The sequence below is a fragment of the Ctenopharyngodon idella genome, chromosome 20 (genome assembly GCF_019924925.1).
Source record: "Ctenopharyngodon idella isolate HZGC_01 chromosome 20, HZGC01, whole genome shotgun sequence".
NCBI lineage: Eukaryota > Metazoa > Chordata > Actinopteri > Cypriniformes > Xenocyprididae > Ctenopharyngodon > Ctenopharyngodon idella.
This window is the reverse complement of record NC_067239.1, coordinates 19,197,540-19,214,892: the sequence shown is the minus strand read 5'-3', so window position 1 is coordinate 19,214,892 and position 17,353 is coordinate 19,197,540. Positions and strand designations below refer to the sequence as shown.

The 17,353-nt window shown below is 37.9% G+C and overlaps 1 protein-coding gene across 4 annotated transcripts in view; it reads left to right on the top strand.

The window, feature by feature from the left end:
- Positions 1–17,353, top strand: part of rgs6 (regulator of G protein signaling 6) — a 76,188-nt gene that overhangs the window by 54,752 nt on the left and 4,083 nt on the right. For 3 of the 4 annotated variants that reach the window (XM_051874385.1, XM_051874386.1, XM_051874388.1), the window contains 12 exons: positions 3,697–3,748; positions 4,214–4,278; positions 8,110–8,186; positions 8,878–8,959; positions 10,031–10,105; positions 10,187–10,288; positions 10,413–10,474; positions 11,695–11,805; positions 12,891–13,016; positions 14,522–14,708; positions 15,986–16,075; positions 16,703–16,756. In XM_051874385.1, coding sequence (XP_051730345.1) covers positions 3,697–3,748; positions 4,214–4,278; positions 8,110–8,186; positions 8,878–8,959; positions 10,031–10,105; positions 10,187–10,288; positions 10,413–10,474; positions 11,695–11,805; positions 12,891–13,016; positions 14,522–14,708; positions 15,986–16,075; positions 16,703–16,756 — 1,083 coding nt within the window. The remainder of the gene's footprint in view (positions 1–3,696; positions 3,749–4,213; positions 4,279–8,109; positions 8,187–8,877; positions 8,960–10,030; positions 10,106–10,186; positions 10,289–10,412; positions 10,475–11,694; positions 11,806–12,890; positions 13,017–14,521; positions 14,709–15,985; positions 16,076–16,702; positions 16,757–17,353) is intronic. The other variant, XM_051874387.1, reaches the window with a different exon arrangement.

Below are 17,353 nucleotides of genomic sequence, written 5' to 3'. Positions count from 1 at the left end.
ACCTTTACACCTGCTGAACAAATAGGATTTTGTTTGATCAGTGCAGCTGCCTTATTAAGCTCTTCACTATAGACGGCATAGGTCAGACAGTACATTAATGAGATTCATTTAACATATTATACTTACACTTCAATGGTTTGGGTCAGTACGATTTTTTTTAAAGCATTTTTATTCAGCAATTGATCAAAAGTGACAGTGAAGACATTTTATAATGCTACAAAAGATTTCTCTTTAAAATAAATACTGTTTTTTCTATTCATCACAAGTCCTGAAAAAAATGTACCACTTGACTTGACCACTAGGGCCCCAGGCCATTGGCCCTTCATTCACACAGAACATTAAAAATGCAAGAGACGTCTAGAGCCATTTTTTTTAAAGTTCTTTTAAATTGAGTGCCATTTTGTTTTGTTTTATTTTGTTCAGCTTCCACAAAAATATTAAGCAGCACAACTGTTTTCAACATTGAGAATAATAAGAAATGTTTCTTGAGCACCAAATAAACATATTTTAAACAATTATTTCTGAAGGATCATGTGACACTGAAGACTGGAGTAATGGCTGCTGACAATTCAGCTTTGCCATCACAGGAATAAATGACATTATAAAATATATTAAAATAGAAAACAGTCCGTAACTTTTTTTTGGTTAAAAATTATCCAAAATCAATTTTTGAGTAAGTACATAACCAGCCAGTGTTCAAAACTATCTCCTTACCTTAGCCCGATTCACAACGGTAAGCTTGTAATAATGTTTTCTAATAAGAGCAGTACTGGTGGTTTTCCACGGGAAATTCGAGCATGCAGCCGTTCGTCTTTGCGTCATTACATCACGTCTGTTTACATAAAGGAGTCCCGGCTAGTAGGCTATATGGCATGTGGAGGATGCTGCTGGTAGCAGATCATTTATAGCCTTTTCTCACAGCAGCTGCGACAATTAAACTTATCATTTTGATGGCGGATTGTAATCCAGAAAGGTCCAAATGACAATCAACAGTGACAACTGCAGATTCACCCGTGGTCAAAAGCAAAAGACTTCGGACTGTGGAGTGGCTACAGAAATTGATATCTACAGGTAACGCTAATACACACTAAATACACATAGTCACGCAAAGCTGATGTTGTTAACATTAACAATTTGAGAACAAAGTACAACAATAATAATTTGTACGGTTTGACGTTATATGAGCTAAGCGATCGTTAGATTTAATCACCATTGGTAGCGCAATTTATTGTAATGCTTTTTTTCTCAGTTGGTCAGAACAAAAGTGGCAGACATTACTTACTTTTTCAGATGACATTTTCCGGAGAAAATTCTTATTTTGGTCATACTTCCAAGACTACAATCTGTGATTCCGAAGTACAGTATCCACACCGGTGCGGTGACTGACAGCAGATTCATTCGCGTTGAGGAGCAGTGCCGATGCACAACCCATGTAAAGATGATTCCGCAAATAACTGAAATTGCAGGTTTCTAACAGAGATGGCGACAAAGAGGCAAAACTTACAGGCTGCAGCTTTAAACTGAAATAATATTTCCAGAATATTACTGTTATTGACTATGTAAATGCAGCGTTGGTAATTATCTTTCAGAAGATGAGACTTCTTTCATAAACATTTACAAATCTTACCGTCCACAACTTTTGACCAGTAGTGTGTTGTTTATTGTCTGTTGCTGTGGATCTAAGGTGTTAAATTATATTTCATCTCACTATGTCCTCCAGAAATAGGTGCATATTTATATACTAAAAGGCTGATGCTTAATTTTTCAGTGATTTAGATGATTAGCAAAGAGATGGCCAAGGGCACATCTTCCTCTGTGCCTTTTTAGCTCACATAACTCAGATGTTTTACAGGAGTAACACTGCAGTCTTTTGACTGCTGGGTAAAACTGTGAGAAGTGCTATCATCTCATTTGAAAATTATTTCAACATTTAACATTTTCTTCAGCCAAAAATCTGATACCTAGAGAAAGCTATCCATTAGTATTTCCATTTGTCTAAATGGCAGTAGATGGAGCTGGAGTATGTGACTTGAAATCACAGGCACTCAGTTACACATCCAGGTTTTTTTTAACCAATCGCCTGAGCAGTGATTATCATGTGATTAATCTTTAAAAGAGCCCTCCAAAAAAAACCAAAAAAACAGTCACTACTAAACATCTGCTTAAATACAGTGAAATGCTGCATTGGTGCAGGTATGTTGTTTATGTGTCATTACACAATTAAAGTATTAAAGTATCCATGTTTTAAATTACCTAAGTTATGCAGAGTTTTAGAAGAAAAGCAGAGTTCTCTGATAATGACATTAGGCTATCTTTCCAATAAGCATGATACAGTATTAATAAGCCAATGAATGAATCTGAGTTTCTTTTGTACGTTCATTAATTACTCAGGGGGGAATTAGTGTTTCTCTGGAGTATGGCTCATCAGCTCATTCCCTGACGATAATGATCTCAATGCACCATCATTTGCTTTCTGCTGCCTGTAGTCTTTTAGACTGGCTCCACACAGGCGAGAGAGTTAGTTCAGTTAGTAGAAGTGTTGTTAATGGCTTTTATAACATAAATATCTTTATATAATATCTGCACGAAATAGAGTAATCATTTCAGCTTCCACTTTGGCTAGTAAGCAGGTGGCAGACAAGAAATTCTTAGTTCATTCAAACTCACACCTGATTTAAAACTAAATACAAGTAAATCAGTGAAGTACTTACTTACAATCCTTAAGCCCGGGACACACCAAGCCGACGATCGGCCGCCAATCAGGCCGTTTTTAAGCATCAGCCAACTGAGTTTTTTCGGTGTGTTCTGCACCATTGACTCTAGTTGGATACCGTCGGGGGTTTTTTGGGGCCGATTCAGCGTGTAGAATTGGTGTCGGGCCGTCAGGGAAGAGAGAGAAATCTGATTGGCTGTTCAGTTTAGTGAAGGAGTCGAAGCGCGAGAATAATAGCAAAACAGAGAAAAAATAGACAGCGGTCTCCTTACAAGCAGGCGCAGAGCGTATGTGCTGGCTGACAGTCGGCTCTAGTTCTCTCGATGTGTTCACGTGCAGTTTTTTGCCCCGACGTAGGCGACGCGAGGCAACAACACAGTCGGCTTTTATCAGTGCTAGTTCTTTAGCGTCGGTTTGGTGTGTTCTATACCCTTAAGTAATCACTTCATCTAAATATTCATATATTCTAATCTAGATCAGCGATCTAAGTCCCCCCACTGTCAAACATAATATTCAAAGCCCCCTCCATGTTGGCCTCTGGTATTTCTACTGTATTATGACAACATTGCTTGCTTTCAAACATTTTTTATTAACAGAAACTGTGAATGTTGATTATAATAACCATGAATCATTTTGTGAGAATATTCAAGATTCTAGATTCAGAACATTTGAGATTATCTGTGTTCTTCAATAAAAAGATCTCCAGTCTATATTCTGTTTGTTTTCTGAGTTATTAAAGTTATTTAAATTATGAAAAAGCGATATTCATTCGGAGATTTGCTAAAGATTACATTTAATGTTTTTACATTAGTGCTTTTAAAGATTAACTTAAAGTGAGCATTAGATAAAAATATGAGAAATAAGCAGCACAATTTAATGTATTTTAGCTAGAATAAGTTAATGCTCATACTCACAATCTGCCTACTAAATTGTGGGTAAACATTTACAAAACTCAAGAGTAATCATCTTTCTCTCTCACTCAGGCTCCATACTTTTGGCCCTCTAATTGCTGGGAACCAGAGAACACAGACTACGGTAAGAGAGGGACCCTGCTGGGCAGACTCCCAATGACGTAAGAGCACACCGAGCCTTACCATACATGTCTTTCAGAGAGCTAATATAAATCATAACACTGAACACCCCGTGTTCAACCCACAGTCTGCTTTCCCAGGACTATTACAGCTATGTTGAACAGTGAGGGAGAACTACAGAGCATCTCTGTAGGTGTAGGTGTATGAGTATGAGTTGACTGTGGGCAGATGTTCACTGATGGTCAATGGTGACTCATTCACAGTTCCTAATGTCTGTAAACTGGCCAAGCAGAGATGATAGATGCAGAAAAAAGCACAAAATCCAATCAAGGTCTTATGCTGGAAGTGTGTGTGTTTGTAGGGGCGGGATTATACATGAGGGTTGATGAGGCCAAATCTCTCATGGCCTTTTGTCTGTTTCTCTCTTCTCTGTCTGTCTGTCTCTCTTTCTCTCTGTTGCCTGTCACAGCCATCTATCTGTGCAAACGGACCATGCAGAACAAGACCCGGCTGGAGCTGGCGGACTATGAGGCGGTAAGTGACCCACTGCAATGACAGCTGAAAGAGAAAATAGAAGTAGTGTGTTTTGCCAGCATAGAAGCATTTCAGTTTGGATTCTCGTAGCTATTGTGAGCCCTTGTTGTCAAGCATTAAACTTGAAGTGTGTCATTTTTTTCAATGATACTTTCTCCTCCATAGCTTAATGTACTGAGATAGCAATAAGTATGCCATTTGTAGATTGTTTTTGAGACGATATACTGAGTCATAAATGTATAAATTACTTGAAAGGAAGTGACACAGTCACTTCACTTGGCTCTTCACTACTGACTATCCTGAGCTATGATGTCAAATTCAGCAGAGAGGGAAAATTATCAATTTTATGCTTTTAAGAGTCTACCAAAAATATTGGTCTCTGGCAAAACAGCTGCTATAAGACATATTTTGTAACATGATACACTACTGTTCAAAATTTTGGGTCAGTAAGTTTTTTTTTTTTTTGTTTGTTTTTTTTTTTAATTCAGCAAGGGTGCATTAAATTGATCAAAAGTGACAGTAAAGACATTTATAATTGTACAAAATTTGTCCATTTCAGATAAATGCTGTTATTTTGAACTCACACAACTGTTTTCAACATTGACAATAATAAGAAATGTTTCTTGAGCGGCAAGTCAGCATATTAGAATGATTTCTGAAGGATCATGTGACACTGAAGACTGGAGTAATGATGCTGAAAATTCAGCTTTGCCATCAAAGGAATAAGTTACATTTTAAAATATATTCAAATGGAAAACAGTTATTTTAAATTGTAATAATATTTCACAATAGTACCGTTTTTACTGTATTTTAGAACAAATATATATAAATATATAAATAAAATATCAAATATAAAATATAAATATATTTGAACTATAGTGTGTGTGTATGTGTGTATATATATATATATATATATATATATATATATATATATATATATATATATAATATAGATTCATATATATAGTAGAAGTGAGTACACCCCTCACCCCTAAGTAAAAATGTCCAAATTGGGCCCAATTAGCCATTTTCTTTCCCTGGTGTCATGCGACTCGCTAGTGTTACAAGGTCTCAGGTGTGAATGGGGAGCAGGTGTGTTAAATTTGGTGTTATCGCTCTCACTCTCTCATACTGGTCACTGGAAGTTCAACATGGCACCTCATGGCAAAGAACTCTCTGAGGATCTGAAAAAAAGAATTGTTGCTCTACATAAAGATGGCGTAGGCTATAAGAAGACTGCCAAGACCCTGAAACTGAGCTGCAGAACGGTGGCCAAGACCATACAGCGGTTTAACAGGACAGGTTCCACTCAGAACAGGCCTCGCCATGGTCGACCAAAGAAGTTGAGTGCACGTGCTCAGCGTCATATCCAGAGGTTGTGTTTGGGAAATAGACGTATGAGTGCTGCCAGCATTGCTGCAGAGGTTGAAGGGGTGGGGGGTCAGCCTGTCAGTGTTCAGACCATACGCCGCACACTGCATCAAATTGGTCTGCATGGCTGTCATCCCAGAAGGAAGCCTCTTCTAAAGATGATGCACAAGAAAGCCCACAAACAGTTTACTGAAGACAAGCAGACTAAGGACATGGATTACTGGAACCATGTCCTGTGGTCTGATGAGACCAAGATAAACTTATTTGGTTCAGATGGTGTCAAGCGTATGTGGCGGCAACCAGGTGAGGAGTACAAAGACAAGTGTGTCTTGCCTACAGTCAAGCATGGTGGTGGGAGTGTCATGGTCTGGGGCTGCATGAGTGCTGCCGGCACTGGGGAGCTACAGTTCATTGAGGAAGCCATGAATGCCAACATGTACTGTGACATACTGAAGCAGAGCATGATCCCCTCCCTTCAGAGACTGGGCTGCAGGGCAGTATTCCAACATGATAATGACCCCAAACACACCTCCAAGATGACCACTGCCTTGCTAAAGAAGCTGAGGGTACCTAAATCCTATTGAGCATCTGTGGGGCATCCTCAAACGGAAGGTGGAGGAGCGCAAGGTCTCTAACATCCACCAGCTCCGTGATGCCGTCATGGAAGAGTGGAAGAGGACTCCAGTGGCAACCTGTGAAGCTCTGGTGAACTCCATGCCCAAGAGGATTAAGGCAGTGCTGGAAAATAATGGTGGCCACACAAAATATTGACACTTTGGGCCCAATTTGGACATTTTCATTTGTACACACTTTTGTGGCCAGTGGTTTAGACATTAATGGCTGTGTGTTGAGTTATTTTGACGGGACAGCAAATTTACACTGTTATACAAGCTGTACACTCACTACTTTACATTGTAGCAAAGTGTCATTTCTTCAATGTTGTCACATGAAAAGATATAATAAAATATTTACAAAAATGTGAGGGGTGTACTCACTTCTGTGAGATACTGTATATACACACACACACACACACACATATTAGGGCTGTCATGATATCAGATTTTATTTTTCACACCACGGTTGTCGTGGCTAAAAGAATTCACGGTGAAAGTAGAAACCTTGAAAACAAAACAATGTTATCAGTCAAATTCATCTTTACTTTGTTTATTTTGTGTTTTGCTGTCTTTATTAGCCAGTGAATCACACCATTGCATACAACAATTACAATGATTGAGACAACAATTGTCTGAATTGAGAAGAAATTATATTATTTTATAGTTTCTTTACAGTGATAAAGGCTGTCAATTAGCATTGCATAATAAATATACATTATCCTTATGAAAATAACAAAGATGACTTGAAGAACACGGATAAACCATATACTGTTTGTCACAATGGTGTGTTAATTCTCTTCATGTTTAATCAGTCAAAACATCTCTATCTGCATTTTATTCGGTTAAAGCGATGTCATTTTCCATATTAGGGATTTCCTGGAAAGTCAAAAGTTTAATACTTCTATGGGTCTCTCTTGTGGACTTTCTGCGTGAGGGCGCCCTCCGGTGTCAAGTATGAATGAAACAAATTACATGAGAGGGTTTAGTGCTCCATTATGACATCGTCCTATTTTGTATAAAAATACAACAAAAATATTCTAAATATATTTAAAGTAAAAGTTTTTATCCGAATGAGCACATTTTTTGACTAAAAGCCTCAAGGGATGTACAGAAATGCGTCAGCAATTGACAGGTTAATCTTTCCCGTTTCAGGACTAGCAAATTAATTGCAACTTACACTCTGTATAGTGGCAACATAAACAACGCGGAGGTTGGTAAACAGGTTGGTGGTTTTGCCCCCTTTTGCACTCACTGTTGGTAGAGACTCTCCTCTGTCTTATCGGACGACATGATTTTGCACGGCAGTAGTAGCTGCTCACGTTGCGTCTTCTGCTTTATGACAGATGGCAGCGTTACGGTGCAATACCGCCACCTATTGTACTTTGGGATGTCAAGCAGGTGCTGGCGCTGGATTATTTACGCGTCATTTTATCATACATGTACTATTAATTTTAAATATTATGGTTATCGCGATATATTTTCACACCCTTAATTAACACGATATCGATATTTTATGTTTTAAATATTACGGTTATCGTCAATACCGGTATATCGCGACATATAATATTTGAAATGCTCTTTTGCTGCATTGTAAAGTATGTATATTGTGCACATTATGTGAATTATCTGTATGCATGTGCTGAATTCGGAATAGCATACTTGTTTTTACTATTTCGGCCATTTTTCAAATATATGAAGAAATGGTAATAGTAGCTACTATGCATTTCCAAATTCAGCCCTAAATACCTGGTTGACTTACTACATTTGGCAATGTGCAATAATTCAAGTTTTTCTTTCTTTCTTTCTTTCTTTCTTTCACTCATTTATCTCTGACTCTTTCATTCAGGAGAATCTAGCGAGACTACAGAGGGCTTTTGCCAGAAAGTGGGAGTTCATCTTCATGCAGGCTGAGGCACAGGTCAAGTAAGTGCTGTTGTCAGGACAACTACGCAAACACTTGCTCTCACTCATACCTGCTCTCTTCTCTGTTGAAGACAGATCTATCCTTTGTATTCAGCCCACACACATTCACACAAAGACATACGTACTGTATATACACAAACTCTCATTATGATGTAACACAATAATATTGCTGAAGTGCAGTTGTTAGGGGCGCGACATATTAGCATGTGCGTTTGATTTAGAGTGGCTCTCATCGATTGAAGCAGTCTCTCACTCTTCAAACACCGGCTGAAGAGCCTCATCTGATGGCCGAGGGCTGCAAACACAAGTCAACCCTGCTCTGATTTTTGATCATCAGTCTGTGTCTATCATCACACTGTCTGCAGTACCCTTTTCAGGACGAAACCCCCAATTTTGTGGAAAGCGAGAACAGGAGAGATGAATGAAAGAGTCTCAGGGCTCAAAACCAGGATCAGTGAGAGATGGAGAGAGAGAGTGATGCAGCAAATGTCAGTTACGTAAGAGTGAAGTGGCAGGAATGGAAATGAATTAGCTTTGCTCGCAGGCAGGTTGCAACTTTGATGAGCACAAGGGCTTTGCTTTTTGTCTGTTTTAACGTGTGAGGCAGGACACGTGTGTGTGGATTGGGAATCTTTCCTGCTCTTTGTTTAATATTAATGTCTTGCAGCTTTGTGTTTCTTTGATTTTGTAGGATCGACAGGAAAAAAGACAAAACGGAGAGAAAGATCCTGGATAGTCAAGAGAGAGCCTTCTGGGATGTTCACCGTCCTGTGGTGTGTGAGGGGTGGACCCTGTGTGGGATGGGTTGCCATGTTTGAATCGTGTTTGAATTAAATAGATCAAATAGGCACACTGAAAAAAATGAAGCACTTGAGACACCATTTGTGGTTCTTCAATTAGCACTTTGGAAAAACTCAAGGGCCATTTTAAAAAGCTAAATGGAACACAGAAGTTCCTGCACAAACTCTAAAGACTGTTGACGCTTCCTTTAGTAACCAAAATGAAACACTTTGGGGCACTTCAAATACATATTGAAGTTTCTTGAGCACATAGCAGGATATTTGAGGATATTTCAAAAGGTGTCTAGATGTTCTCCAGAGGGTTCTGCCAAATATCTTCCTTTGTGTTCAGCAGAATAAAGAAATTTATACAGGTTTGGAACGACTTGAGGGTGAGGAAATTATGACAGAATTTTCATTTTTGGGTGAACTATCCCTTTAATATGCATTTAGAAATGTACAATTTACAAATATACAAAATAAAAATACAATTTAAACATATTTGAAATGTTAAAATGGGAAGAAATTAGCATTGTGATAGTACACTTAAAAATGTAAATTCTCAACCTCATGTTCCAAAACTGTTTGACTTTTGGAACACAAAAAGATATTTTAAGAAATGTCTGGGGTTTTTTTTTGTCCATACAATGGAAGTCAATGACCAAAACCAACATTATTCAAGTATCTTATTTTATGTTTCACAAAAAAAAAAAAAAAAAAAGGTTATACTGGTTCGGAATGACATGAGGATAAGAAAAAGATGACAGATTTTTTTTTTTGGGGGGGAACTGTCCCATTAACCTGTTTCAATAAAATGTTGTAAAATAGCTATTCTATTAAATAATATTAATGAATAGGACCCTAATCATTAGTGTTACCAAATATTTAAGTGTGATTAATCTCACAGTTTTTATAGTTAACACATTAACACATTTTTTTAAGGAAAGAAAACAAATATGTGTAAATATTGGGTCCAGCAATTTGTGTGAATGATGATCGTAGTGGAAAATGTTCACATTATATTAGTTTTTTATAGCTATATTTACATGTGTTTGTGATTCACAGCCTGGGTGTGTCAACACTACAGAGATGGACATCAGGAAGTGTCGCCGCCTGAAGAATCCTCAAAGGGTGAAAAAGGTACTGATGCGGTATTAATGTGTGTACTGTATGTATGAGACAGATGATTGTATTGTAACCATCTTTGTCTCTGTCTCACAGTCGGTGTATGGGGTAGTGGATGACACACAGACTCAGAGTCCTGTACACACACCCTGTATACAGCAGAGCAGCAAGGACACCAGAGAGGACGTAGAGAAAGAGGTGTGTGCGAGCGATGGTGTGAATTTGATTCTCAACAGCCTCACAGTGGCTATTAATATTTAGCACAGATCACTCACATGCTCAAGTGAAGATGCGGCGAGTAATGGTACTCTGTCTTTTTCAGATTCTTTTCTTAAACACTCAGTTGGATCGACACTGTATGAAAATGTCCAAAGTCGCTGAGACGTAAGTCCTCTTTCTTGATCTTTCCATGAAACTCAAACTTTTCTCAGCAAATATTAGTACATGCAATTAATATTGGGTTATTTGGGAAACATTTTTGCTTCTTAGGAATGGGAATTATAAAGAATTTAATGGTTCCAGTTCTGATTCCTCTTAGCGATTTTCATTACTTAACAGTTCCATTAATGATAAATGTAGTACTTGTAAGGAGTAAATATTTAGAAAAAATGAAATGCAGTTTTATTGCTGAATAGTGAGATCATTTTAGTAATAAATAGCTTTGAAAATACTGAAAAGTCTGTTGTAAACATTTTATGCAAGAATTGTTTAAGAGACAACATTCACAAAAATGAAAATTCTGTCATCATTTACTCACCCTCAAGATTTTCCAAACTTGTATGAATTTCTTTCTTCTGCTGAACACAAATGAAGATATTTTGAGGAATAGTTCTAAAAATCATTCTAAATGTAAAGGAATAGCAGAGTCCACACCACATTTATAACAATAACGGCACAGGAATCACTTTCAGAGCATTTTTTTTTCCAGCTGATTAACGATAAAAACATTGACAGCCAATCAGAATCTTATAAAATACTACAGACAAACCTCATACAGTATGAACTTCACTTCACAACTCAGTTAAATGTGTTTGATTCACTCAAAAATTCAAGCTGTTCATTCGGGAATCTGACTGGTCGTGTATGTTTTTATAAACTAAACAATAACAGGTGGTTAAACTTTATTTGGATGGTCCACTTTTGACATTCTACTAACTATAATTAACTTTGCAACTACATGTCAACAAACTCTCATTAGAGGACCATCAAAATAAAGTGTTAGCAGATATTAAGCAGTCAGTCTACTAATACTCTAATGACTGATAGTTGACATGTAGTTGCAAAGTTTCTTATAGTTAGTAGAATGTCTAAAGTGGACCATTAAATAAAGTGTTACCTAACAGGCTCATTAGAGTCATTCATTCAGGAAACCACACTTGTCATGCTGCATGTTTCACGCTCTAGATTCAATAGCAGGGTTACAGTGCCACTAAATCAGTCATGCAGAAAACTGTCAACAATGGTGGAGGATTGCATGTGTGAGAACCGTTAATTCAGTTCCAGAAATAAATTCAGTTCCAGTAATAATTTGTCTCCAGTAATAAAAACAGATTTTTATACAATAATATGAAATATAAATATGACTTCATACCTTTGTCTTGCAGATTGATGAGCTACACAGAGCAGTATCTCGACTATGACCCATTTGTGGCAGTACCAGAGCCATCTAACCCCTGGATCGGTGATGATGTCACTTTCTGGGAGATAGAGGCCAGGTATGAAAACTTAAACATCACATCTCTATTTTTAGACTTCTCTCTTCTTTAGTCAGGTTTCATTAAATGAAAGGGAGAGAGTGCAGGAGGTCTAAATTGTTAATTGTCCGCCTTGTAAATTCTGCATTACATTGATCTATTTTTAAAGTTACATTTCTCAAAAAATTCTTCTCTGTGTTGTCTTTATGCTTGTGCCACTGTAATGGGGTCCAAACTGGGGTCCATCCTAAAATAACATATAGGTCTGCTGACAATTCTTGAATTGTGGAAAAAAACATGGCAAGTAATAGAATGTCCAATGAAGATGCACTATGAAACTACTGATTTTAAGTCATATATTTTACAACAAAATATTGAAATACACAGGAAAAGCATAGGACTGTGAAATTTAGAGTGCGGGGAGACTGATTTGATGAAATCGTTCGCAAAGCGAGAGTCATGTTTCCATAGTAACAGTGACTACTCTGATTGGTGGACCTCTCATCAGGATTGTGACTAATGTAGTACCTCGTTCTGAATATCTCAAGTAGTTCAAGTCTGCCGAAAGTCCTTTTTGAATTACATAAAACACTGCAGGTTCCTTCATCTCTGTTTGCCTGAGCCGTTCACACAGCACCTCAGAGATGCCCTGACAGGAATTAAGGAATACCTCCCACACACACACACTCATCCTAGTGTTTCATTTCTGGGTTTCTTTCAGTATATCTCTTCACATTGTTCAACAATGTGAATCTTGTCACTTAATTATGCAAAAAGAGACTAAAGTTGACTAATTTACCTTATTTAATTAACAGTAGTTGGAATTAAGCTTTCTAAAATGATTGGCATTCCTGTGGTGCTTTACACACTGTTACTTATTCAAAGACTAATATACAAGATATTATTAGACGTGATTAAATGATCTTGTGTACACACACAGTCTCTTTCTCTCTTTGTTTTCAGCTTTGTCTTGTTGATATGACAAACAATGGTACATTGTGTTGTCAAAGCAGTAGCTGCTGTCAGTAGATATCGCAAAGAACAATGCAAGTTAAATAAATAAAATACTGTCTTTCTCCCTCCCTCTCTCTGTCTGTCTGTCTCAGTAAGGAACCGAGTCAACAGCGAGTAAAGAAGTGGGGCTTCTCGTTGGACGAGGCTTTAAAGGACCCAGTGGGCCGTGAGCAGTTCCTTAAATTCTTGGAGTCCGAATTCAGCTCTGAGAACCTCCTGTGAGCCTTTCATCACCATCCTTTCATTTGCACTTCTGTGACATTTTCCCCTTTACACTCATCCCTCTCTCTTAACCTCCCACTCCGCTGTTAATGACTTGCACAAAATGTAGCAGAACAGGACAAGCAAAAGGTCAGACCTCAACCGCAGAGCTCTGCTTTAATATCGCCAATGAGAAAGAGTGCGCAAATTCACTGATGGTACATGATTATTATCACCTCCAAAGCCTGATCACTGATGCATTGTGATAAGCTGCTGCAAACCACGGGCGTCGTGGGGCAAATGAGGCAGCGGTGGGCCCCAAGAGATGCCCAACCAGGACAGCGAGGCCCCGAAGGGAGCTGTAGAGATAACGCAGGTCACTGGAGCCGTAAAGTGACTAGGCAAGAGATAAAATGCTGCTTGTCTCCATGCATCTCTCATTCTTCTCTTTCTCTCGTATCTCCACGTATCCCCCAGCTAGGCATCTAATAGCCTCTGTGGAGGCTGTCTTATGTTTGCCAGTCTGTGAGGAGAGTGAAAGTGATGTGTCCTCTTGACTGCCTGACACTCCCCTGGGCCCATTAGGCCCTAAACCACTTCTACACTGCAGAGATCAATAGAGCTACAGAGCAAGTGTGATATGAGAGTAGGAGTTACTGGGCCATCTCTCTCTCTCTATCTGTCATGGCAAACTCTGAGTTTGCTAAGTGTGTATACTTACTTCAATAATTAACCTGGTGTTGTTACTAAGGAGTTTGGGAATGCCATTGCCATCAGTATTGTAAAGAGGTTCCAAAAGTAACACTCGCCAAGTGCTGATTGGGAGTAAAAATTGGCTTTAGGGAGTGAACATGGCTGTAGAACAGCAATATAATGCATGATTTAAATCAAACTGCAGGAATAATAGTCTGGCATTCACTTGTTTTTTCTTCTTCATAACTTAACACTTATATGCAATATTCCTCAAGGTATTGAAATCGCTTTTGAATGTGCGCTCGCTTTTTATTTTCACTTTCAATTTCGCGGTCACGAGTACTCTGTGTATAGGGAGCGGCGGTACTGACCGCACATTTTACAATATGAGATACACTACTGGTCAAAAGTTTTTGAATGGTAAGATTTTTAAAAGAAGTCCCTTCTGCTCACCAAGGCGTCATTTATTTGATCCAAAATACAGCAAAAACAGTAATATTGTGAAATATTTTTACAATTTAAAATAACTGTTTTGTATTTGAATATATTTTAAAATGCAATTTCTTTGTTGGCAAAGCTGAATTTTCAGCATTTTTATTCCAGTCTTCAGTGCCACATAATCCTTCAGAAATCTGTTGCGCACCAAGTCCTCCGACATCGACTTGTCAGTCATCTCATCTGTTTTACTCGCATAATAAGAAATCTGACTCCTGCTGCGGTTAGCGTCCGTACAATAAAACTACATATGTTAAAGTTAATTTGATTTGTACTGTCCTCCCATTACCAATACTCTATATACAGCTGACATTTGTTATTGTTTTCTCTTTAGGTTCTGGTTGGCTGTGCAAGATCTGAAGTGCCGCCCCCTGCAGGAAGTACCGGCTCGTGCTCACGAGATCTGGCAAGAGTTTCTTGCTGAAGGAGCTCCCAGTGCCATCAATCTGGACTCGCACAGCTACGAGCGTACCAGTCAGAATCTAAAAGACCCGGGCCGCTACAGCTTTGAAGATGCCCAGGTGAGTAAGCTGTCACAGGAAGCTGGGCTCAGCCACTTTTGGCTTTAGTTCCTTTTCATAATTCCCACACCCTTTTTACACTTTTGGGGAAAATTATTCTACTATATGAACTAAATGAGAAGACATCATGACATATCTAACAATTGTATGTTATTATTATTATTAGTGCTGTCAAATCGAATAATCGCATCTAACATAATATGTGTGTGTATATATATTATTACATTTTTATATGTGTGTGTATAAATATATTTGTATGTGTATATATACACACACACACACACACAGACATATATAATATATATATATATATATAAATGTAATAATATATATTCACAAACATATATTACGTAACCACAAAGTTTTATGTTAGATGCGATTTATCGTGATGAATCGATTTGGCAGCCCTAATTATTGTTAATTTTTATTATGTTCAATAAACGATGTGTAAACCCATGACATTTTTACAGATTATTGAGGGCTTTTAGGTCTTTTGATGGACGGAGGGAGTATTAAAGCTGCACTTAGGGACAAGTTGTGCCCAAGGCAGAATCTTTTTCATTCTTTGAATTGATGAAAGAGGAACTTGAAGGCTTTGGGCCATTCGGGGAGATTGATGTTCAGTAATGCTGATGGATCATCTGTTCCTTGTCCTTGTCCTTATGGCTCTGTTCAAAAGAGTTTGCCTTATGTCTGTCTCCTTCATTTATCTACATTTACATGACTGGTGAAAGAGACAGAATAATAGGGATTGGAATGCACAAAAGCAGGGCAAAAATCACTATCTCTTTGGAATTATAAAATCCATTTTATTCCAGAAACTGTCACCAACTATAAGCTTACTGCTTTCAGAAAATTCAAAGCAGAATAATTGAAGAATGTGTTAAAGAATCAATGGCATTACTGCTCAGAGTCTGTCAAGATACTTGCTAGGAGTCTGTCAAGTGGATTACGCCTAATTTGAAAGTAATGTCTAAGGAAGAAGAAAAAAAACGTGCACCTTCATCACCTTCAGTAAAACTTTACTTTTGCACTAGCAAAGTCTTGCTACTGCTGCTGCAAGATATGCCTTATCAGACATAGATTGACACTTCCTTTGGAAGAACCTACAGATTTATTCCTGTTTGCATATGTGAAGTCATGATTGAGAATTGAAGCAGGACAGAAAGCTGGTTTTCAGAAGATTCTTGGCTCTTTCTCATTACTTTACAATGAGGCACTTTTCTTTCACCTGGGCTGCGGACTTACTGTCAGCCTCCAATGTTTTTCTCTTTCAGGACCACATCTACAAGCTGATGAAGAGTGACAGCTACCCTCGTTTCCTGCGCTCCAATGCTTACCAGGACCTCCTGCTGGCCAAAAAGAAGGTTAGTCTCAATCTGGATAGTTTTTCTGCATTGTTGTTTTTAGTATCTTTTTCACATACCCTTAGCAAACCCTTCAGCCATAAGAACAAAAATCAGTGCATCCCAGGAGCACAGTAAAAAAAAAAAAATCCATAGAAAAACAGAGATATAAAAATTTATTTTCAGCTAGGATATTTTCTGTTAAGTTTACAGAATCAAAATGATTCAGAAACCCAACGAGGCGAACAACTGTGAAAACTCAATACAGAATATTCCTTCACATTAACACAGTATGTTGGACCTGATTTTTATGGACTTTTTTAGTTATTTGGACATTGACACATACTATATATATATATATATATATATATATATATATATATATAAGGATTTCAAACTAGTGTTCAATTTGCACTTATTAAAACATACTAAGCCAACTTGTCATCTAATGGCCGCCTACTTACTCTACTGCCAACTTGTGATGGCTAAACATGTGTACTGCTCTGCAGTTTGATTGTGTTTTGGCCCCATTTTGATTACTTCAGATTAACATTAATTGTCCTGAATGTTTTTGTGTACTAACACGTGTTAACCTGGTGCTGTGCACTGTGTCTTCCCTGTTCCCCTCCATTAACCTGGGCTCCACAGCCTGAAACTGAGCAAGGCCGCCGCACATCCCTGGAGAAATTCACTCGCAGTGTGGTGAGTGGCATCTGTTGTCTAGAAATAAGTCTACCTCAACAGCCCTTTTCAACTTTACCTCAAAATTCTGGAAGGTGGTCAGATATGATCAGAGGAAGATGGGATATTTTCTGAGAACCACGTAAAGGGTTTAATAAGATTCCACTGACGATTTTATTTTATTTACGCTATGTTGCAGGACAGATTTTATTTTATTTGCAAATTTCACTGGACGGTGAAATTAATTCCGATATAGATATAATATATACAGTCAAACCAAAATTTATTCAGACACCTTGAACATTTCATTCATTATTACAGTTTATTCACTATAGTTAAAAAAAAAATGGTAATAAAATATGACAAGATCTCAGAATTAAACTGTCAGAAAAAAATTATTTTAATTATGTCAGATAACACTTAAGCAAAACATGGTAAGGTCAAAGTCGCTGAATAATTTTTGGTTCCAAATTTTTATCAATTTTACTGGTAGTCCACTGTATGAAGTGTGAGAGAGAGAGTGTGTGTGTGTGTGTGTGTGTGTGTGTGTGGTTCAGGTATTCCCTACATTATGGGGACAAAACGTCCCCAGAAAAATGTCAATATCCGAAATCCTTG